Source organism: Pezoporus flaviventris, unplaced genomic scaffold (genome assembly GCF_033815535.1).
Source record: "Pezoporus flaviventris isolate CSIRO_AGI_PZ_B2104156 unplaced genomic scaffold, CSIRO_AGI_Pfla_v1 ptg000257l, whole genome shotgun sequence".
NCBI lineage: Eukaryota > Metazoa > Chordata > Aves > Psittaciformes > Psittacidae > Pezoporus > Pezoporus flaviventris.
Genome location: NW_026892804.1, coordinates 71,951 through 95,419, shown reverse-complemented (window position 1 = coordinate 95,419; position 23,469 = coordinate 71,951). Strand labels below are relative to the sequence as shown.

The following is a 23,469-nucleotide window of genomic DNA, read 5'->3' as shown; positions in this document are numbered from 1 at the left end:
TGCAATCTCAATATCCAGGGCCAGTCTGGCATTCAGCAGCTCCTGGTAATCCCGCAGCAGGCAAGCCAGCTCATCCTTGGCCTTCTGGAGGGCATTCTGCAGCTCAGTGTCCTTCTCCTGGGCATCTTTGAGGGCACAATCCCCACGCTGCTCAGCATCACATGGCCTGTCAGGGTCTTTCTTTCCCTTTCCCTCTTTCTTGCCATCCTTGCCTTTGAAAGAGGAATTCTTGCTTCTTTTGAGGGTCCCAAATTGGGAAATATTCCGGTTGGTTTTAGGAAAGACAAAATCACAGAATCATAGAATATATGTAAAAAAAAAAAAGTAAAATCAAATGTAAATTCTGAAATACTACAGAAAAGCTGCACATGTCCCTGTGCTGCCAGACTGGGTTTAAGTCTTGTTTTGAGGATATCAATACTTTGTTCTAATTGGAACTAATAATTAAGGTTTTCCATTACCTCCCGTTATAAACTATGTAATGAATTAGATGGTCTGAAAATTATACCAGTTTCTATGGGTGCTGAATTACTGGTGAGTCATAATTCTATCCTGCTTATTGGATGCTTTGAACCTGTGTCAGAAGCATTGTGTCCTGCCAGAATTCATACTGGAGCAATTTTAACCACTTTCAAAGCTAATCCAATGATCTAATTTGGTGCAATTAGTTCTTTGCAATAATCAAAACGACCCAACAGAAAATAGGCCATCAGGTAAGCTCTCTTCCTTGCTCAGCACTGGTAACATCCTCTCTAGACCAATGGAACCAGTGTGAGCCGATGCTCCTTGATAAAGATGAAGGATGTAGGAAACATGATTTGGGATCTCACATCTAGGACCCAGTGAGTAAATATGATCTCTATTGCCTGCTTCTTCACATTTTCTAGGTCAAACTGCCTTCTCTGGAGCACAGAACTCAGCTGTTCAATCTCTTTCTGGTGAGACAGACATGAGATACTGCTCTCCAGAGAGCCTTTCCTCTCTTCTTGAGTCCAAGGAAGTCTAAAACGACCAGCTCAGATGTGGATGCCCAACCTTTAGGTGGAAAAAAAACAGTGTGCCTCTATCTTCTTATGAAGTTTTTGGCTTTGACTGCATAGAACACATGGAAAAATGAGACTCCTGTGGAGAAGATGATAAATAGCTTAGAAAAGAAGCATCTCAGCCACAAGCCTGTGAACTGTCAGCTTATGAATCATTTAGTTGGAAACTGTGGTGGGCTTGGCCTTGGTGTGCAGACCAGCAACCAGCATCCAAAAATACCTTCTTAACACAGCTGCTCTATGGCTACTCTCTGTTGCTCTCCTTTGTGTTTGAGCTTGTAATTAAAACCCTTGGGATACCTCAAGGCAAATAAAAGAGATTTATTGGAATTGCTTGACAGACAGGGAAGAAAAGGCTGATAAATTTAATAGAGCTGCTGAGAGCCTCACAATGCCTCAGAGGCGGAGCCGAGATTCCATCTCTGTCCTTGTGGCTTCTCTCCAACTTGTCTTTCAGAGCAGAAAGGGGAAGGGTTTTCATTTCAGATGATCTGAAAGGAGCGGTTTTCCCCTGCTGTTGCGTTGAACCAATCCTTTGTCAACAGGCTTGAAGCTTGGTCGGTGTTTCCTTGGCAGTTAAACATCTGGGGGTTTCAGATTCCCAAGAAATGGATCCATCTTTCAGGTGCCCATTTCTTTCATTGGCTTTGCAGGGATTTTTTCATCCCTTTTTTGTCTCTCCCTGGGCTCAGTGGAGGGCTTTTCCCATCACCTTTCACAAGAAGGCTGATGAAAACCAAAACTGGTTACCAGAAACCTCGCTGGCATCTTGTCTCCAAGAGCAGCTGATGCCAAAGGTTTTCATGTACCTCATTATTTACAAATGTTCTGCACTGGAACAGCTTGCCCTTAGCCCAGCAAGAGAGATAATTGATGCTATGAAGTAGCTGGAAAGACAACCAACTTAATTGCAGGTTCTTGACAGCACTATCAATTACACCTACACACAGAAGAGCAGGAATGATTGAAGTCCTGGGTGTCTCACTTGGCTGCTTAAATACAGGCAGAGTCCGTGACAATCCCAGCTGGAAGAGCAGGATTGGAGCCCAGGAGGAGGGCACTTGGCCTGGAGCTGCTCTGACTCCGTCTTCACTTTGTGCTTCCCTTTTGTCTCTCCTTGGTCTCCCACCACATCCCCCTGATGCATCCGCACAGCCCCATGAGGAGGTTCCATGCTGCTTCTGAGCACAAGTGGGTGACCTCCGGGCACCCTGCCTGGTCCTGCAGTTGGGCTCCTTTCCAGCAAGCAAACTGAGCTCAGAGTTTTGGTTTCCTCGCTGTGGATGGAGCCCACAGGGTCATGGATGGTTTCAAGAGTTTTCCTCCCATAGATACACTTTGATAAGCACTTGGGTTTTCACACCCCCGGACATGGAGAGAGGTTCATCCATCCTGCTCCACCTCACCTCTGAGTCTAGATGTCCCCTGGTGACCCCGAGTCGCCAAAAGGCAGATGATGCCACCAGATGCAACCCTTGAGCTGTTCTCAACCGCTCAGCTCGGGCTGTAGCTTGGAGGACCATGAGGTCAGCTCTGCCTTCCTCTCCCGACTTCATCTCATCTCTAACTCGCTGCAGGAGATACAGCTTCTGTGTGTTGTTTGACAGCACAGGGTGTCCAGGTTTGAAATACACCAGATCTTCTCCACACGTTTCCATCTGATGGAACTCAGTGCATTCAAGTCTGAGTAATTGTGTTTGCTGCCTTTCCCTGTCAGGAGAGAGAGGGTTGTACGTGCATGTGGGCACCAGGGGAGTAGCTCCCGGGGTAATCACAGCTCATTAATTCACTTCTGATCACCAGGAATTTTGGAAAGAGGCCCAAAAATCAGAGCCCCCCCCAGTTTTTATGGTACTAAAATGCAGCCCTGACTGATTTCACTGCTTCTTGCCAAAGAAAATCAGGACAACTTCTTGTTCAGACCACATCTGTACGGCAAAGAGGGCTCAAGCCCAGAACTCCACCAGTCAGATTGAAACTGGGAGCACTGGGGCAAAGACCAGCTCACCACCAGTCACTATGGCACGCCTGTTTTCACCCACTAGGTGGTGGTATCTAACGCATCTTGGGCTCTTGTTGGGTTCTTGGTGGTGACATGAGCCTGTTCACACCCAGTTCAACACTCAGAAACCTCTCTGGATGCCACCAGCAAGAGCTGGCTCACATCTATAGAGGGCAATATTTAGAAGCCTTGACAGCATGTAACCATCAAGGCCCTCAGGCCTTGTAAGAAGGTGGGATTTCATATGGATTTGTGCTCTTAAGGTTGACTATGAGCCTGGGATGTTTTGTAAAATGTATGTGCATCCAATAATGCAGCTCTGCCAGAAAAACAGCACTGAGGTAGAGAGTTACTCCCACATTTAAGGACAACTGGTCTACTTCATCTTCTTCACCACCTTGGTGTCCTCAGGCCCTACCTGAAATCTTGTTCATCATGTCAATACTCTTGGAGGCTCAAGCTGTGCCCAGGCACAGGGGGTCAGTAGACACCTTTCAGCCTTACATCCTGAGCATGTTTACAGTGTTGTGATAACTGATAAAACATGCCCCAAGACATTAATATGAAGGCCCCATCTTATGATGTTCTCAGCCCCTGAACCTCAAAAATCAAAGTGTCCCCTCACACAGTCATTTCTGTGGCATTTTCCATCAGAAATGCAGTATCTAACTGATATACACAGTGAGAGTCGGTGAGAGTCAGTGAGAAATCAGCAGTGGATGTTCTACACAGACACTGCACCTCTTGTAGCCACTTTCCATACTTTGCATGTGCTGTTGTGGTGGAAAGAAAGCCATCTGCTTGATCATGCCAGCTCAGATCTGGATGGTCCAAAGACCTGCAGCTTGGTTTTGGTCTTAACAGAGCTCCTTGCAGATGCTAGCAGGAGTTGGACCACGGACCTGCCGAAGGAAAGGAACCACAGTAACTAACATATTTCCAGACAACTGAAATCCTGGATGAGATTTTTTTCACTGCTACTAAAACAGAGATGATTTCATATGGAAGGTGCCAGAACACTCATCTCCAGAAACCGGAGGTATCATTATAGCTTAGCTGACAAGCAGAACAGGTTTTGATATACCCATCCAAACCATTCCTTCACTAAATTAGCCCAGCGCTTCAGGCTATGTACTACCAGCGTGTAAACAGTACTTAAAACAACTCGGTGGAAACGCTGATCAAGCCCCTGTACGAGCTGGGGGTTTGCAATCTCTTTTATGAGCTGGTCTCCCAGGCTCCCGTTGTAGTCACCTGAAACAGTTGGTTTGTCTGATCTCCAATGGGTGTTTCATCCCATATGAAGGTTGAGGCACAAATCAGGTCTTCTGAGTTGCCTCCACAAGGGCCCATTTCTCTTGGCTGACTCCACCTCCTTCCTTTCCAACCCTTCACTCTACAAAGTAGATCAGTAAAACACCCGCAGACCCGATCATGATGTTCATATTAACTCTTTATTTCTTCTAGAGATGATGACACTTGGTAGTGTGCAGAATTCCACAGCTTCCACTTCTTACTGTGAGAGGAGAGGCTTTGTCTTGATGGAAAAGCCTTACCCAATGCCTCAGATAAGAAGTGGGGTGGTGACGATGCAGCTGGTTTATCACTTGGATCCTGAGGAACGGGGCTGGTTCAGTGAGCGAGGTAGGAGCAGCCACCACCAAGGTGAACAACCAGCCTCAGCTGCTGGAGGGCAGCTCTACATGGTGTTTCACAAGCCCAGGTAGACTCACTGCACCCACACACTGAACCTGTGGGACATGAGCCAGAGCAGATGCAAACACGGGCTCCTCTCAGCAGGGTTTGCTAACACCACATTTCATTACCTCAGCTGACTGCTCCACAGTCTGCTTTTGAGGGTGGTGATAACCTAGTTTGGACAGAAACACGGTGTCTGGACCTCCCCACATGCAGGGCACTCACAACTGCTCCCAGTCTATGCTCTGAAGGTTTGATTCAGCCCTTTGTGCTCCCCATCAGCCTTCTCCGGTTGTTTTCATGGCTCTATAGCCATTTGCAAATGGGTCTCCCCAAAGGATTTCCCAGCAACCCAAGGATCTCCCTCCCCGCTGGCTGCCACCCCCAGGACTCTTCACGGTTGGATTCCTTACCAATGCCTGTCAGATTTTCAACACCAAACATGAGATCAGTTCCTTCTTTCCTGTCTGTATCAGAAGAAATGGGGTAGCCCTAAACCTCAGTGAGGATGCCCCATCCCTGGCAGTGTTCAAGGCCAGGTTGGATGGGGCTTGGCTCTAGTGGAAGGCGTCCCTGCTCCCAACCCAACCCATTCCATGGTTCTATGACTTTAAGGAGGTTCTGTGAGAAATGTAGAAAACATCTTCCTTCCTCTGCATAGAAGTGACAATTGAATAAGTTGTTGCCCAAAAAAGGCTCACGTGGGTACACACCACCCCAAGTGTGATTGGGGATCGCAGTAGGGAAAGACAGGACTAGAAGGGAGATAAAGAGACATTGTTGTTCATGGACTTTCTGCTCCTTTCTTTCTCTGCAAGTGCAATGAGAGCAAAATCTACATGGACAATTCTGTCCCCTGGTTATTTAATGAGTGACTCCTGGAGGCAATGGTGGACCCAAGGTGTAGCCACATGTCCTGGTTGAGCAGATGGACCCCCCCAACACACATTCATTTGTAAGCAGCTTCTTCCACTTTATCATTGATATTTTCTTAAAGTTGGGTCAGATCTCCACAAGCTCCTTTATCTAGTCAGAGTTCTCCAATCATAGTCAATCAATGAGTTCTCCTCATCATAAACATCGGGGTCGCGCCCTCCCATAGACCAATACACACACCACAAACAGGGTTTCAAGCTTTTAGTTGCCAAAGACAAAGGTTCCAAAGAGCTGAGCTCAAGGGCTCAGAGAACACTTGAGGAAACAAGAGCAACCATCACAACTGTGCCCCAGACCCGAGGTGCGTGGTAGGACAACGGCTGTGGAGGGAGAGGACAGCTTGGGATTATGTGTGACCCTTTCAGAGAAGCAGTGACTCAGTGATGGAGAAGAAACCATTGCCTCAAAGGTGAGGTCAACGTCTTCTTCCATCCCACTTCTGGCAGATTCTGGCATGCAAATATCAGTTGTGGGATGCATCTCCCGAAGAACCGGAGCCACTTCCAAAGACAGACCAGTAAACCCGCCTTCGGGAAGGCCACTCACCTTCGGGAGTGTCCTCCCCAGTCCCATCCCCACAGCTGCCCTCACAATAACCCCCTTCCCCTCCAGAGGTAACACCACGTGAAGAGCCATAACCTTCACTATCAGAGCCATAGACACCCCCCGAGCTGGATTCCCAACCTCCAGAGCCATACCCTCCACTGCCAGAACCACAGATACCTCCGCAGCTCGACACCCCACCTCCTGACCCAGAGCTTCCACCTCCTCCTGAGATGGAGCACTCACTGCCTGAGCTCCCACCTCCTCCATACCCTGAGCCTCCTCCTCCACAACAGATGGAGCCACCGCTGCTTGAGCTGCCTCCGATTCCATAACCTGAGCCTCCTCCTTCTCCTCCACCAATGCAACTGCCACTGCCAGAGCTGGATCCCCAACCTCCAGAGCTGGAACCTCCTCCAGAGATAGAACCTCGACTGCCAGAGCTTCCTTCTCCATAACTTGAACCTCCTCCTGAAATACCTCCTGATCCAGAGCTTCCTCCTCCGCCTCCAGAGATGGAGCCTCTCCTGCCAGAGCTGGATCCCCAACCTCCAGAGCTGACACCTCCTCCAGAGATGGAGCCTCCATGACCTGAGCTTCCACCTGAGCTTCCACCACCGGAGATGGAGCCTCCCCTGCCCGAGCTTCCTCCTCCAAATCCTGATCCCGCTCCAGAGCTTCCTCCTCCTCCATAACTTGAGCTTCCTCCTCCGATACCTCCTGATCCAGAGCTTCCTCCTCCTCCTTCAGAAATGGACCCTCTCCTTCCAGAGCTTCCTCCTCCTCCATATCCTGAGCCACCTCCTGAGATACCTCCTGATCCAGAGCTACCTCCAGAGATGGAGCCACCACTGCCAGAGCTCGAGCCCCAACCACCTCCAGAGCTTCCTCCTCCTCCATACCCGGAGCCTCCTCCTGAACTTCCTCCTCCTGATCCAGAGATGGATCCTCTCCTGCCAGAGCTTCCTCCACCACCAGAGCTCAGCCCCCCACCATGGGGACTGCATCTGCCACTGCCAGAGCTGGAGCCCCAACCTCCAGAGCTGGAACCTCCTCCATACCCTGAGCCTCCTCCTCCAAACCCTGAACCACCTCCAGAGCTGCCACCACCGGAGATGGAGCCACCACGTCCAGAGCTTTCCCCTCCTCCATAACTTGAGCTTCCTCCTGAGATACCTCCTGATCCAGAGCTGCCTCCTGATTCAGAGATGGAGCCTCTCCTGCCCGAGCTTCCTCCCCCTCCATATCCTGAGCCACCTCCTGAGATACCTCCTGATCCAGGGCTGCCTCCAGAGATGGATCCTCTCCTGCCAGAGCTGGATCCCCAACCTCCAGAGCTGGAACCTCCATGACCAGAGCTTCCTCCTCCAAATCCTGATCCCCCTCCAGAGCTTCCACCTCCTCCATACCCTGAGCCTCCTCCAGAGCTTCCTCCACCACCAGAAATGGATCCTCTCCTGTCAGAGCTTCCTCCTCCAAATCCTGAGCTTCCTCCAGATGGAGAGCTGCTTCCAGAGATGGAGCCACCACTGCCAGAGCTGCTGCCACCACCAGAGCTCAGCCCCCCACCATGGGGACTGCATCTGCCACTGCCAGAGCTGGAGCCCCAACCTCCAGAGCTGGAGCTGCCAAAACCTGAGCCTCCTCCTCCAAACCCTGAACCACCTCCAGAGCTGCCACCTCCAGAGATGGAGCCTCTTCTGCCAGAGCTTCCTCCTCCTCCATAACTTGAGCTTCCTCCTGAGCTCCCTTCTCCTGCACAGATGGAGCCACCAGTTCCAGAGCTGGAACCCCCATGACCTGAGCTTCCTCCTCCTCCTCCAAATCCTGATCCCCCTCCAGAGCTTCCTCCTCCTCCATAACTTGAGCTTCCTCCCGAGATACCTCCTGATCCAGAGCTTCCTCCTCCTCCATACCCGGAGCCTCCTCCTGAACTTCCTCCTCCTGATCCAGAGATGGATCCTCTCCTGCCAGAGCTTCCTCCACCACCAGAGCTCAGCCCCCCACCATGGGGACTGCATCTGCCACTGCCAGAGCTGGAGCCCCAACCTCCAGAGCTTCCACCTCCTCCATACCCTGAGCCTTCTCCCCCTCCACCCCCAGAGATGGAGCCTCTTCTGCCAGAGCTTCCTGCTCCTCCATAACTTGAGCTTCCTCCTCCTCCATAACTTGAGCTTCCTCCAGAGCTTCCTTCACCTGCACAGATGGAGCCACCACTTCCAGAGCTGGAACCTCCATGACCTGAGCTTCCTCCTCCTCCTCCAAATCCTGATCCCCCTCCAGAGCTTCCTCCTCCTCCATAAGTTGAGCTTCCTCCTGCAATACCTCCTGATCCAGAGCTTCCTCCAGAGATGGAGCCACCACGGCCAGAGCTGGACCCCCAACCTCCTCCAGAGCTTCCACTGCCTTCATACCCTGAACCTCCTCCTGAACTTCCTCCTCCTCCAGAGATGGATCCTCTCCTGCCAGAGCTTTCTCCACCACCAGAGCTCAGCCCCCCACCATGGGGACTGCCTCTGCCACTGCCAGAGCTGGAGCCCCAACCTCCAGAGCTGGAACCTCCTCCATACCCTGAGCCTCCTCCTCCAAACCCTGAACCACCTCCAGAGCTGCTACCTCCGGAGATGGAGCCTCTCCTGCCTGAGCTTCCTCCTCCTCCATATCCTGAGCCACCTCCTGAAATACCTCCTGATCCAGGGCTACCTCCGGAGATGGAGCCACCACTGCCAGAGCTGGATCCCCAACCTCCAGAGCTGGAACCTCCATGACCAGAGCTTCCTCCTCCAAATCCTGATCCCCCTCCAGAGCTTCCACCTCCTCCATACCCTGAGCCTCCTCCAGAGCTTCCTCCACCACCAGAGATGGATCCTCTCCTGCCAGAGCTTCCTCCTCCAAATCCTGAGCCACCTCCAGATGGAGAGCTGCTTCCAGAGATGGAGCCACCACTGCCAGAGCTGCTGCCACCACCAGAGCTCAGCCCCCCACCATGGGGACTGCATCTGCCACTGCCAGAGCTGGAGCCCCAACCTCCAGAGCTGGAGCTGCCAATACCTGAGCCTCCTCCCCCAAAACCTGAGCCACCTCCAGAGCTGCCACCACCGGAGATGGAGCCTCTTCTGCCAGAGCTTCCTCCTCCTCCATAACTTGAGCTTCCGCCTCCTCCATAACTTGAGCTTCCTCCTGAGCTCCCTTCTCCTGCACAGATGGAGCCACCAGTTCCAGAGCTGGAACCCCCATGACCTGAGCTTCCTCCTCCTCCTCCAAATCCTGATCCCCCTCCAGAGCTTCCTCCTCCTCCGTAACTTGAGCCTCCTCCCGAGATACCTCCTGATCCAGAGCTTCCTCCAGAGATGGAGCCACCACTGCCAGAGCTCGAGCCCCAACCTCCTCCAGAGCTTCCACCTCCTCCATACCCGGAGCCTCCTCCAGAGCTTCCTCCTCCTGATCCAGAGATGGATCCTCTCCTGCCAGAGCTTCCTCCACCGCCAGAGCTCAGCCCCCCACCATGAGGACTGCATCTGCCACTGCCAGAGCTGGAGCCCCAACCTCCAGAGCTGGAGCTCCCAATACCTGAGCCTCGTCCTCCAAATCCTGATCCCACTCCAGAGTTTCCTCCTCCTCCATAACTTGAGCTTCCTCCTCCGATACCTCCTGATCCAGAGCTTCCTCCTCCTCCTCCAGAGATGGAGCCTCTCCTTCCAGAGATTCCCCCTCCATACCCTGAGCCACCTCCTGAGATACCTCCTGATCCAGAGCTACCTCCAGAGATGGAGCCACCACTGCCAGAGCTGGAGCCCCAACCTCCAGAGCTGGAACCTCCATACCCAGAGCCTCCTCCTGAACTTCCTCCTCCTGATCCAGAGATGGATCCTCTCCTGCCAGAGCTTCCTCCACCACCAGAGCTCAGCCCCCCACCGTGGGGACTGCATCTGCCACTGCCAGAGCTGGAGCCCCAACCTCCAGAGCTGGAGCTCCCAGTACCTGAGCCTTCTCCTCCTCCTCCAAATCCTGATCCCCCTCCAGAGCATCCTCCTCCTCCATAACTTGAGCTTCCTCCTCCGATACCTCCTGATCCAGAGCTTCCTCCACCACCAGAGATGGATCCTCTCCTGCCAGAGCTTCCTCCTCCAAATCCTGAGCCACCTCCTGATGGAGAGCTGCTTCCAGAGATGGAGCCACCACTGCCAGAGCTTCCTCCACCACCAGAGCTCAGCCCCCCACCGTGGGGACTGCATCTGCCACTGCCAGAGCTGGAGCCCCAACCTCCAGAGCTTCCACCTCCTCCATACCCTGAGCCTTCTCCCCCTCCACCCCCAGAGATGGAGCCTCTTCTGCCAGAGCTTCCTGCTCCTCCATAATTTGAGCTTCCTCCTGAGCTCCCTTCTCCTGCACAGATGGAGCCACCAGTTCCAGAGCTGGAACCTCCATGACCTGAGCTTCCTCCTCCTCCTCCAAATCCTGATCCCCCTCCAGAGCTTCCTCCTCTGCCATAACTTGAGCTTCCTCCCGAGATACCTCCTGATCCAGAGCTTCCTCCTCCTGATCCAGAGATGGATCCTCTCCTGCCTGAGCTTCCTCCTCCAAATCCTGAGCCACCTCCTGATGGAGAGCTGCTTCCAGAGATGGAGCCACCACTGCCAGAGCTTCCTCCACCACCAGAGCTCAGCCCCCCACCATGGGGACTGCCTCTGCCACTGCCAGAGCTGGAGCCCCAACCTCCAGAGCTGGAGCTGCCAATACCTGAGCCTCCTCCTCCGTATCCTGATCCTCCTCCAGAGCTTCCTCCTCCTCCATATCCTGAGCCACCTCCTGAGATACCTCCTGATCCAGAGCTGCCTGCAGAGATGGAGCCACCACTGCCAGAGCTGGATCCCCAACCTCCAGAGCTGGAGCCACCATGACCAGAGCTTCCTCCTCCTCCAGAGATGGATCCTCTCCTGCCAGAGCTGCTGCCACCACCAGAGCTCAGCCCCCCACCATGGGGACTGCATCTGCCACTGCCAGTGCTGGAGCCCCAACCTCCAGAGCTGGAACCTCCTCCATGGCCTGAGCCTTCTCCTCCAAACCCGGAGCCACCTCCAGAGCTGCCACCTCCAGAGATGGAGCCTCTTCTGCCAGAGCTTCCGCCTCCTCCATAACTTGTGCTTCCTCCTGAGCTCCCTTCTCCTGCACAGATGGAGCCACCAGTTCCAGAGCTGGAACCCCCATGACCTGAGCTTCCTCCTCCTCCTCCAAATCCTGATCCCCCTCCAGAGCTTCCTCCTCCTCCATAACTTGAGCTTCCTCCTGAGATACCTCCTGATCCAGAGCTTCCTCCTCCTCCATACCCGGAGCCTCCTCCAGAGCTTCCTCCTCCTGATCCAGAGATGGATCCTCTCCTGCCAGAGCTTCCTCCACCACCAGAGCTCAGCCCCCCACCATGGGGACTGCATCTGCCACTGCCAGAGCTGGAGCCCCAACCTCCAGAGCTGGAGCTCCCAATACCTGAGCCTCCTCCTCCGTATCCTGATCCACCTCCAGAGCTTCCTCCTCCTCCATATCCTGAGCCACCTCCTGAGATACCTCCTGATCCAGAGCTGCCTCCAGAGATGGAGCCTCTCCTTCCAGAGCTTCCCCCTCCATATCCTGAGCCACCTCCTGAGATACCTCCTGATCCAGAGCTGCCTCCACCAATGCAACCGCCACTGCCAGAGCTGGAGCCCCAACCTCCAGAGCTGGAGCTCCCAATACCTGAGCCTCCTCCTCCAAACCCTGAGCCACCTCCAGAGCTGCCACCTTCTCCATACCCTGAGCCTTCTCCTCCTCCACCTCTGGAGATGGAGCCTCTCCTGCTTGAGCTTCCTCCTCCTCCATATCCTGAGCCACCTCCTGAGATACCTCCTGATCCAGAGCTGCCTCCAGAGATGGAGCCACCACTGCCAGAGCTGGATCCCCAACCTCCAGAGCTGGAGCCACCATGACCAGAGCTTCCTCCTCCTCCAGAGATGGATCCTCTCCTGCCAGAGCTGCTGCCACCACCAGAGCTCAGCCCCCCACCATGGGGACTGCATCTGCCACTGCCAGTGCTGGAGCCCCAACCTCCAGAGCTGGAACCTCCTCCATGGCCTGAGCCTTCTCCTCCAAACCCGGAGCCACCTCCAGAGCTGCCACCTCCAGAGATGGAGCCTCTTCTACCAGAGCTTCCTCCTCCTCCATAACTTGAGCTTCCTCCTGAGATACCTCCTGATCCAGAGCTTCCTCCTGATTCAGAGATGGAGCCTCTTCTTCCAGAGCTTCCTCCTCCTCCATAACCTGAGCCACCTCCTGAGATACCTCCTGATCCAGAGCTACCTCCAGAGATGGAGCCACCACTGCCAGAGCTCGAGCCCCAACCTCCTCCAGAGCTTCCACCTCCTCCATACCCGGAGCCTCCTCCTGAACTTCCTCCTCCTGATCCAGAGATGGATCCTCTCCTGCCAGAGCTTCCTCCACCACCAGAGCTCAGCCCCCCACCATGGGGACTGCATCTGCCACTGCCAGAGCTGGAGCCCCAACCTCCAGAGCTGGAACCTCCTCCATATCCTGAGCCTTCTCCTCCTCCACCTCCAGAGATGGAGCCTCTTCTGCCTGAGCTTCCTCCTCTTCCATAACTTGAGCTTCCTCCTGAGATACCTCCTGATTCAGAACTTCCTCCTGATCCAGAGATGGATCCTCTCCTGGCAGAGGTGCTGCCACCTCCAGAGCTCAGTCCCCCACCATGGGGACTGCATCTGCCACTGCCAGAGCTGGAGCCCCAACCTCCAGAGCTGGAACCTCCATGACCAGAGCTTCCTCCTCCAAATCCAGATCCCCCTCCATAGCTTCCTCCCCCTCCATAACTTGAGCTTCCTCCTGAGCTTCCTTCTCCTGCACAGATGGAGCCACCTCTTCCAGAGCTGGAACCTCCATGAGCTGAGCTTCTTCCTCCTTCATATCCTGAGCCACCTCCTGAGATACCTCCTGATCCAGAGCTGCCTCCTTCTCCATATCCTGAGCCTCCTCCAGAACTTCCTCCTCCTGATCCAGAGATGGATCCTCTCCTCCCAGAGCTGCTGCCACCACCAGAGCTCAGCCCCCCACCATGGGGACTGCATCTGCCACTGCCTGAGCTGGAGCCCCAACCTCCAGAGCTGGAGCTGCCAATACCTGAGCCTCGTCCTCCAAATCCTGATCCCCCTCCAGAGCTTCCTCCTCCTCCATATCCTGAGCCACCTCCTGAGATACCTCCTGATCCAGAGCTTCCTCCAGAGATGGAGCCACCACTGCCAGAGCTCGAGCCCCAACCTCCTCCAGAGCTTCCACCTCCTCCATACCCGGAGCCTCCTCCTGAACTTCCTCCTCCTGATCCAGAGATGGATCCTCTCCTGCCAGAGCTTCCTCCACCGCCAGAGCTCAGCCCCCCACCGTGGGGACTGCATCTGCCACTGCCAGAGCTGGAGCCCCAACCTCCAGAGCTGGAGCATCCATGACCTGAGCTTCCTCCTCCATAACTGGAGCCTCCTTCTGGGGTACCTCCTTCTCCACAGATGGAGCCACCTCTGCCAGAGCTTCCTCCTCCACACCCTGAGCCACCACCTGAGCTTCCTCCTCCAGATATGCATCCTCCATGACCTGAGCTTCCTCCTGAAATGCCTCCTGATCCATAGCTTCCTCCTCCTCCAGAGATGGAGCCTCCTTTTGAACCTCCTCCACCTCCACATATTGACCCACCACTTCCAGAGCTTCCTCCTCCTCCAGAGATGGAGCCTCCTTTTGAACCTCCTCCTCCACATATGGATCCACCACTTCCAGAGCTTCCTCCTCCATACCCTGAGCCTCCTTTTGAGCCTCCTCCTCCTCCTCCTCCACATATGGACCCACCACTTCCAGAGCTTCCTCCTCCTCCACAGATGGAGCCTCCTTTTGAGCCTCCCCCTCCTCCTCCTCCTCCTCCTCCACATATGGACCCGCCACTTCCAGAGCTTCCTCCTCCTCCACAAATGGAGCCTCCTTTTGAGCCTCCTCCTCCTCCACATATGGACCCACCACTTCCAGAGCTTCCTCCTCCTCCATACCCTGAACCTCCCTTTGAGCCTCCTCCTCCTCCTCCATATATGGACCCACCACTTCCAGAGCTTCCTCCTCCTCCATACCCTGAACCTCCCTTTGAGCCTCCTCCTCCTCCTCCATATATGGACCCACCACTTCCACAGCTTCCTCCTCCTCCATACCCTGAACCTCCCTTTGAGCCTCCTCCTCCTCCTCCACTTATAGACCCACCACTTCCAGAGCTTCCTCCTCCTCCATACCCTGAGCCTCCTTTTGAGCCTCCTCCTCCGCCACATATGGACCCACCACTGCCAGAGCTTCCTCCTCCATACCCTGAGCCTCCTTTTGAGCCTCCTCCTCCTCCATATATGGACCCACCACTGCCAGAGCTTCCTCCTCCATACCCTGAGCCTCCTTTTGAGCCTCCTCCTCCTCCATATATGGACCCACCACTGCCAGAGCTTCCTCCTCCATACCCTGAGCCTCCTTTTGAGCCTCCTCCTCCTCCATATATGGACCCACCACTTCCAGAGCTTCCTCCTCCTCCATACCCTGAACCTCCCTTTGAGCCTCCTCCTCCTCCACATATGGACCCACCACTTCCAGAGCTTCCTCCTCCTCCACAGATGGAGCCTCCTTTTGAGCCTCCTCCTCCTCCTCCACATATGGATCCACCACTTCCAGAGCTTCCTCCTCCTCCATACCCTGAACCTCCCTTTGAGCCTCCTCCTCCTCCTCCACTTATAGACCCACCACTTCCAGAGCTTCCTCCTCCTCCAGAGATGGAGCCCCCTTTTGAGCCTCCTCCTCCTCCTCCTCCTCCACATATGGACCCACTACTTCCAGAGCTTCCTCCTCCATACCCTGAGCCTCCTTTTGAGCCTCCTCCTCCTCCTCCACATATGGACCCACCACTTCCAGAGCTTCCTCCTCCTCCTCCACAGATGGAGCCTCCTTTTGAGCCTCCTCCTCCTCCTCCATATATGGACCCACCACTTCCAGAGCTTCCTCCTCCTCCATACCCTGAACCTCCCTTTGAGCCTCCTCCTCCTCCTCCACTTACAGACCCACTACTTCCAGAGCTTCCTCCTCCTCCAGAGATGGAGCCCCCTTTTGAGCCTCCTCCTCCTCCTCCTCCTCCACATATGGACCCACCACTTCCAGAGCTTCCTCCTCCTCCACAGATGGAGCCTCCTTTTGAGCCTCCTCCACCACATATGGACCCACCACTTCCAGAGCTTCCTCCTCCTCCAGAGATGGAGCCTCCCTTGGAGCCTCCTCCTCCTCCTCCTCCACCACATATGGACCCACCACTTCCTGAGCTTCCTCCTCCTCCAGAGATGGAGCCTCCCTTGGAGCCTCCTCCTCCTCCTCCACCACATATGGACCCACCACTTCCTGAGCTTCCTCCTCCACAGATGGAGCCTCCTTTTGAGCCTCCTCCTCCTCCACTTATGGACCCACCACTTCCAGAGCTCGGTCCCCATACTCCGGAACTTCCCCCTTTTTCTCCTCCAGGGTTCGACCCCTTGCTCGTGCCCGTGGTGGCACCTCCAGAGCTCACCCCCCCTTTCCCTCTTTTCAAGCCTGAAAATTTGACTCCATAGACTCCAGCAGCACTCGGATTGTGGTCAATGACACCTGCAAGAAATGGAAATGATGTTCTCCTTATTCTTCTTACTCACAACAACCATAAGAACCACTCATGCAAGTGGTTACATATGGCCTGTCCTTGGCAGTGTTCAAGGCCAGGTTGGACACAGGCTTGGAGCACCCTGCTCCAGTGGAAGGGGTCCCTGCCCATGACAAGGGTTGGAACTGGATGAGCTTTAAGGTCTCTTCCAACCCAAACCATTCCATGATTCTAGGAACACTCAGTGCAGCCCTTCCTTTAGGGAGGTTGGGATATGGGTTCCTCTCTCCTTTAGCTGGCCTCTGTCTTCCACAAACTAGTGGGGTTTTTCCTTCACATCTGACATGCAATGAGCACATAGACCTATGGAATAATGACCTCTACAATAAGAGACCCATAGAATAATGAGGAGTTTCTCAATTCCTACAAATCTGGTTGAAATTAGCCATTACGTTCCAAAGTCAGTAGCTCAGGGCTGACATATTCATGTGTATACATGCATATTCACACACACAAGAGGATCACACAAGAACACAAGGAAATACTATAGGAGCTAAGCTAGGAACTACAATAGCTTGCTCTGGCGGTAGGTGCTGTATACCACAGACACCAAACAGGTAAAGGTGCCCTTAAAAAGCAAAGCAAAGCCTTGAGGTACTTACAGATGGTGGCAGGAGACCCTTCCTGTATCCTGTGAAGGAAAAGTGACATTGAGACAATGAACCCACTAAACAAGTCAGGGTATGCTCTATCACTGAGCCAATGAACGATAGAGCAAATCATCCTGGAGGTCCAAGTGATAGGTCAAAGAGTGGGACCCACTGCTTGGTGCTGGTGCTTCTCTCCAGGATGGATAGCTCATACCTACCTGGTCTCCTCCTCCTCAAGGAGTGATCGGTACATGGCAATTTCAATATCCAAGGCCAATTTTGCGTTCAGCAGCTCCTGATAATCATGAAGAAGATGAGCGAGGTCGTTGCTGGCCTGCTGCAGGGCGTTTTCCAGCTCCTGGAGCTTCTCCTGGCCATCCCTGACGGCATTGCTCCCGCGCTGCTCAGCGTCTTTGATGCTCTCTTGGAGGCTGGCGTTCTGCAGGGGGCACAAACAGAGTGTTCCCATTTCCCTCCTATGGGATTTTCCAACCCTTCTGGCAGGATTTGGGAATCAAAAGTCCTGCCTCAATGACAGAACCCAGGGTAAATTAACCCAAACTGAATCTCAGTGCAGACAGCCAAAACCTGTATCTGCTCCATTTAGAGGAGAAATCACCCCCTCTAGGTTTGACTTCAAGGGACAGGCTGTGTTATCCTGCACCCAGTCCCCAGGTAGAAGTGACTTAGTTAAGTCCTGCTGGAAAATGTCAGCTTTACCCTTTTCCTTGCAATTTCAATTTCTGGTTGAAGCCTTTGGATCTGCCTGATGAGTTCCTGGATTTCCTTATAACTGGTGCTCAGCTGCTCACGTTGATTCACCCACATGTTCTGCAGGTCCTGGTACTGGTGTGCAGAGAAGAAAACAGACATTTTTGGTTTCTTTTCCATTGAGCAGACTTACCCCCATGTCTTGTCGATGTCCACTCACCCTGCCCCGGTACATGGCATCTACTTCAGCTTTGCTCCTCTGAGCAATTGTCTCGTACTCCTGCCTGACTTCTTCAATGATGCCGTCCATGTTCAGTTCTCTACTGTCGTCCATGGACAGAACGACATTGGTGTTGCCAACTACTGTTTGTAGCTGGGACAGCTCCTGAAAGGCAAACAAGATTTGGGATTTTAACAGTGTATATGAGCCTTCCAGGTCGTGTCATGAGGAAAGAAATGGCACCTCCCAGAAGAAACCCACTGGAACTTCCCTATCTGCATCCTCCAGGTCCTATTGTCCCACCACCATTTTCATTTTCAAGTATCTCCTCACCCTTTGTGACACACCAGACCCCATCTAAGTCACAGATTGAAAAGGACTTTATCAGGTCAAAGACAAAGGTTGTGGTCAAAGGGAAGCTGTGGCTGCCCCATCCCTGGCAGTGCTCAAGACCAGGCTGGACACAGAGGCTTGGAGCAAGCTGCTCTAGTGGAAGGTGTCCCTGCCCGTGGCAGGGGGTTGGAGCTGGACGGGCTTTAGGGTCCCTTCCAACACAAACCATCCCATGGTGATCCACTCTCCACAACAAAACGTTCAGGCAAAATTTCTGGGAACCCTACAGAAGACCCGTGTCCTTCAAGTCCTGAGGGCAGTTTTTTAACCTGAGAAGCTTAATACTCACAGCTTCATGCAAGCATCTGAGGAACTCAAGCTCCTGCTTCAGGATTTCCACCCGAATGTCAAATTCCATTTTTCCCATGTAAACGCTGTCCAGTTCCTGTAAAGAAAGCCATTGGCACATTTGTTTCTTTGGTCCAAATTCTCCCCTGAAGTGCAGCTCTTGCGAGAGTTGGTACATTTCTATAAGGCCTTCGTTCCTGGAGCCAAATAATGTTCCACAAACCTCAGCTCTCATTTGAAAAGCAAGTGGAACAAAAGGAAAGGGAGTTTCCTGCACTCATCCTAAAAAGGACTGATTCAGTCTCTAGAGGAGACGATTCCTCTCCAGTCTGGCAGTAAAAATCTGCAGTTTCAATGCCTTTCCCTCGGGTAAAGGTTGGACTTGATGGTCTTAAAGGTCTTTTCCAACCTAGTAGACTCTATGAATCTATGACTTCAATTAGAGAAAGTTAAGCAGAGCCCTCGCTTTGGAAAACCTGAGCAATCATTCAGTTACTGCTTTATTTCTGAGGCTTTGATTTAGTTCCTTCACCTTTTTAAGCTCCACAAACTCCTCTTCTTTGGAGGCGCGCTTGTTGATCTCATCCTCGAATCTGAATGGAGAAAGAACAGATCGATTGTTGCCCGTCTCACTTTTTCCATCAGGGGGATCAGAAACCAAAGGGAATCATTCATCAAGGAAAGGTGTCAACTCTTCATCTAACTGCAGTTTCTGCCACCTGCAAAACTCTGTGCTGAATTAGCCAGCAAGCTGGGGTAGGGCCAGATCGGTTCTAACCCCCCTGTAATTCTGAACTCAGCATCCCATTTCTCAGAGCTGTGGACATGTATTACCCTTGGATGCAGCTAAGCCAGGAGAAGTAATGACTCTTCTCAACTTGACTCCATTGACCCCACTTCTCAGCTCTCTCCCTCCCCAGTGTCCAGGTTGACCACAACCCAACGACTATCAGCAAGAGTCCTGGGTTACCCATTGCTTGGGGGAGGAATGACATGGAGGAGGTGGGAAGAGCAGGAAAGACCTACAGGGTCTTTCATTTTCCTCTTCCTGTTCTGGGTCCTACCCTCACCAAATCTGCTCTAGTCCTCCAGCACCGCAGTCCCTTAATGGACCTACTGCAGAGCACTGCTGTAACCTCGTGGAGGTTTGAAGCCAAGCTGTGCCATCCCAGGGCATTGCCATGGCGAATTCCAGCCTGCTTTTCCCCACACTTGTGATTATTCACCTCTTTTTATAATCCTCCACAAACTGAAGCATATTGTAAGCTTCCGGATCCAGCTGCTCCCGCTGGCTCTGGAGCGTTTCCAGCTGCCTCTGCAGGTTGCTGATGTAAGACTGGAAGAAGGAGGTGATGTTTCTGCTCTCTTCTGGTCCAACACTTTGCTGCTGCAGCAGTTCCCATTTGGCGATCAGAGCCTGGTTCTGCCGCTCAAGACACTGGACCTGAAAGGCAAAGGAGAAGAAGCTCTCAGGCACTGCAGGGCACTGGGGGAAACACCAACATCAGCGCTGGTCCCAATAGAAACCAAATCCAAATTAGAATTTCCAATGCAGTAACATCCAGAGGTTTCATCGGGTGAGACCAACTGTACCAACACTGGTACCAATACAGCTTACAATGAAGGAGGGACACCTTTTGTCCCAATTTGTTGCAGAAGATGGGTTCGATTTTGCTGCTGCTTCTCAAAGCTGATACTGAAATATTTGATGTTTTTTCATCTCTTAAATGCACAATATTTAGGGGGATGATTGGGGTGGAGGAAGACTTTGGTTGTTCTTGAACTACCTCAGACACCGAATATATGAGAAGAATTATCTCCCTCTCAGCAGACCACACAGAACCACGCTTTTGTCTTAGAGAAGAAGAAAGAAAGACCTATAGCATGCAGAGCTGATATGTTTAGAGACCAGAGGGGTGGCATCTCTTCAGCTGAGGCACTGAACAGATTTTACCCTGGAAGCTGATTTCCTTTTCAATATGAAAAGAGTCAAAAGTGCTCTTAGTTTCCAGGACTTAAAACTTCTGGGTGCAACCAACACCTTTTCTCTACGTAATACAAGAAGCCCTTAAGTCTTCACATGTAACACACAACACAAGCTTCCATCCTATGCAGAGACACATCACCACCTGACTAAAGGCACAGGTCAGGATTGGAAGGGTGGAAGTGATTTTGTGGCTGTTTTGTTCCTGTACCTATGAGTAGGAATGAAGGAGAAGACCAGACTGCAGAAAGAGGTGAAAGCATTGTAGCAGATAAAGAAAGATATGGGGGTCACTGGCCTCCTCAAAGAGGCTGAACCTCCAAGCAAAAAGCCCATTTGGGTTGAGATTTGGAGAAACGCAACACTTTGCTTGGGGAAGATCAATAAATAAATGAATAAAACCAGAACACATGAAGAATGCTCAAGTCCATCCGCCATCAACAATTCCCAGGCCCCAGAAGATTCCCAGTCATGCAAAACACTTCTCCAGTGAGTCAGTGAGTGAGTTCACGTGTTGGTGACATCCTGGTACTTTGCTGTTGTTCTGCCACCAAAGACAACTCAGAGATACTTATCCCAGGGCTAAATGTGATTCATGTTTATAGCAAGCTATTAAAAACCTCACACCAGTAAAAGAGAATCAAGCCAATGCTGGGGCTTTGAGGGGAGAAGATGCCGTTAAACATGCCCTATGACTCACATGGGCAGAGCGGGACCCGTTACAGTTCCCCCTTCCCAGGTAATGGTGCAAGAGAACAGGGACTCACCTTATCGATGAACGATGCAAATTTGTTGTTGAGATCCTTAATCTGCTCTTTCTCATCCAATCTCACTCTCTGGAACTCAGGGTCAACTTGTACATCAATTGGCCTCAACAGGCTGGTGTTGACACGGACCTCCTCAATGCCTCTGCTAACACCAGCCTGCCCCAAACCCTGTCCAGCCCCTCCTTCACCAAAGGTGCTTCCACCAAGCACCTCCCTGCCTGCAACTCTTCCACACGTGCTACCAAGCCGTGCTTCACCCCCTTGAGAAGCTCCCACAAAATACCTTGTTCTGCCAAAGCCCCTATCCAGATGTCCCCTACCACCAAACCCCAGGCACATCCCATCTCCTCTTCCTTCTCCTCTGTAGCCTCCGCTGGTAAAAACATTCCTAAAGCCACCAAGGTTGTGGAGACTCCTGCTGCTGTAACCATACCCGTAACCACGGTATCTTCCTTGTCCTCTATTGTCTTCACAATGGCTCACGGTACATGAGCTTCTCCCACCGCCAAGCGTGCCACAGTGAGCAGAAGAAGAACTGAAATTGCCATCCCCAAACTGGGAGAAGCGCCAGCTCATCGTGTTGCCTGCAGAGTGTTAGGAGGAGAGAGCAGCGGGGAAGTGGTAAAACAGGAGGAGAAATGAGAGCAAAGGATCCTCAGCTCCTCTGCCGGGGGTGATGGAAGTTCTCCTTTATATGTTGTGGAGGAGTTCCTCTCCATTCCGTGGTAATTAGCAGGTCTGTTAATGCTGTTGGGTTTGGTTCATCAGGCAGCAATTAAGGCTGCCTGAGGAGAGGTCAGAGTAAACACCACACACTCCAACGGAGATGTTGTGAAATTCCCCAAATCCTGCTTGACTCATGAGCTTTGCTGGGGTGAGATTTCCTTATCTCCTTCACCTGCCCTCCATATTAATTACAGCTCGCACAGTTACCCATGCACATCACATCACCGTGCCTTGTTCTCCCTCACACCTCCCCACCTCTCTTGGCCTCTCATTTCACGAGAACCAGGCCTTGATACTGTCCTCACATTGACGTGGGGGTGGCTGACCTTGCTTCACCGTGTCACCAGAACCTACTACCAGGAGGGAAGATCCCTTAGCTTCCCATTCCCACTTTTCTCTCATTCCCAGTATTTCCACCCAGGAGCAAGTATTGCTCCTGCAGGGAGAGGCTCTTCTTGCTCATGGAGTTGCCTTTGGTCCATAAAGCTGAAATAGTGCCTAGAAAACAGATAAAATGGGATCTCTCTGTATCAATTTTAGCTTTGAATAAATGGATGTAGAGTTTTAAATGGAAACGAGAAAGCTCTGAGAGAAACTTCAATCAATTGAATGAATCTTTGAAGTATTAAAGATGAGGTCGCTTTAGGGAGCAAATGACCCATCACTTCCACCCTTCCACTGTGATTGCTCCTACTCTTCCATGTGGGAATAGATAGACCATGAACTCAACCTGCCTGTTTGTGGAGTGGTTTTTAAAGGCTCTGCTTCTGGAGAGCTGAGATGTCAAATCCAGAGCTGGGCTCCAAGCTTTTCTCCCCAGGTTCTCCCTCTGAGCCTGATCCATCCCTCTTCATCTCTGTGCAGGACTCCAGCTTCCCAGTCTGAGCACGCTCCGGTGCAAGACTCAATGGCCATGGACCCAATGGCCCTTTGTGAGCCAAGTCCTGCTGCTGATAACACCACTGAGAGCCTTCAGCTTTGACTAACAGCTCAAGAAGACAACTGAGATCTGGTGCACGGCCTCCAAAACCACTGGTGGAGCAACTTCCACATGGCAAGTGCATCCCCTTTGTCCTCTGCACCACATCAGGAAGAGCTGGAGATGCTCTTCCTGCCAAAGCTGCTGGATAAAGCCACACTGTGAGCCCTTCAGTTGCATAAAGGTTATGTGGTCAGGGCTTTGTAACCCTTTCTCTGGGTCCATTTGAGAAGTGCCTCATAAATCCCCTCGATGAAAGGCTTGTGGGGAGCTCTGTTAGGCTGGTTGTTACAGGTCCAGCTGAAATATCTTGAGGTGGACGAGAGTTTGGATGCTCAGTGACCAGAGGAAGGGCTTTTCCCAGAAGCAGGCACTGTGTTTTCCAGACAACCAGATGAGAAGTGCTGCGTTTCCCTCCCAAACTTGGTCTCTTCTAGCCTTACATCTGCAGACTGTCCACTGGTGCTGCTTTCTTGTAATTAAACTTCACTGGTTACCTGCATTTTACTGAGAATTTCAACCAGATTTCCCACTGAATTCCCCCTTTTTTATAGACCTATTGAAAAATCTGACTGGGGTTGGGAATTCTGTGTCCTGCTGGAAAGAGTAATTATGGTGAACATCAAAAATGTCATGTCCGTCACAAAAGTGAGTGGGGGCAAATCTGGGAACAGCCCCATTCCAGCACATCTGGGTAAGGTTTGCCAGAGCATTGGGATACCACACAAAAACCTTTTCTGTTCTGTTTCAGTTGGGCTCAGTAGTTTCTAGATGATGGTGCCTGTGAAGAAAACACAATGTAAATTGTCCTCCTTCACTCCCATGTTTTGGGTGAGCTGAAAGATTCCTT

At 52.3% G+C, this 23,469-nt stretch overlaps 2 protein-coding genes across 2 annotated transcripts; both read right to left on the bottom strand.

The window, feature by feature from the left end:
• Nucleotides 1-8,217: 8,217 nt before the first annotated feature.
• On the bottom strand, nt 8,218-10,044 carry LOC133263240 (uncharacterized). Its single transcript, XM_061442953.1, has 4 exons — nt 9,793-10,044; nt 9,274-9,699; nt 8,793-9,120; nt 8,218-8,693 (listed from the first exon to the last, which is right to left on the bottom strand). Exons 1-4 carry the CDS (start codon nt 10,042-10,044, stop codon nt 8,218-8,220), a joined length of 1,482 nt encoding a protein of 493 aa, XP_061298937.1.
• A 387-nt stretch (nt 10,045-10,431) lies between these two features.
• Nucleotides 10,432-22,080, bottom strand: LOC133263230 (trichohyalin-like). The gene is made up of 20 exons (XM_061442944.1): nt 20,915-22,080; nt 19,390-19,607; nt 18,696-18,756; nt 18,165-18,260; nt 17,483-17,647; nt 17,378-17,397; nt 16,768-17,048; nt 15,336-15,719; nt 14,529-15,008; nt 14,101-14,486; nt 13,687-14,001; nt 13,387-13,581; nt 13,000-13,257; nt 12,757-12,894; nt 12,348-12,651; nt 11,707-12,227; nt 11,550-11,613; nt 11,434-11,508; nt 10,963-11,168; nt 10,432-10,821 (listed from the first exon to the last, which is right to left on the bottom strand). The coding sequence occupies exons 1-20, from the start codon at nt 21,488-21,490 to the stop codon at nt 10,432-10,434; spliced, it is 5,133 nt and encodes a 1,710-aa protein (XP_061298928.1). The 5' UTR covers nt 21,491-22,080.
• Nucleotides 22,081-23,469: the final 1,389 nt, after the last annotated feature.

What these genes read in the sequence shown, in the direction of transcription:
- LOC133263240 (XM_061442953.1), bottom strand. Translation starts at nt 10,044, where the DNA reads ATGGAGGTTCCAGCTCTGGAGGTTGGGGCTCCAGCTCTGGCAGTGGTG. An exon ending in ATTTGGAGGACGAGGCTCAG is followed by an intron (nt 9,700 to 9,792) that starts GTATTGGGAGCT and finishes CTGGCGGTGGAG; the next exon opens with GAAGCTCTGGCAGGAGAGGA. An exon ending in TTTTGGGGGAGGAGGCTCAG is followed by an intron (nt 9,121 to 9,273) that starts GTATTGGCAGCT and finishes GAGGTGGCTCAG; the next exon opens with GATTTGGAGGAGGAAGCTCT.
- LOC133263230 (XM_061442944.1), bottom strand. Translation starts at nt 21,490, where the DNA reads ATGAGCTGGCGCTTCTCCCAGTTTGGGGATGGCAATTTCAGTTCTTCT. An exon ending in AGTTTGTGGAGCTTAAAAAG is followed by an intron (nt 18,261 to 18,695) that starts GTGAAGGAACTA and finishes CTTTCTTTACAG; the next exon opens with GAACTGGACAGCGTTTACAT. An exon ending in GGAAGCTCTGGAAGTAGTGG is followed by an intron (nt 15,009 to 15,335) that starts GTCTGTAAGTGG and finishes TGGGTCTATAAG; the next exon opens with TGGAGGAGGAGGAGGAGGCT.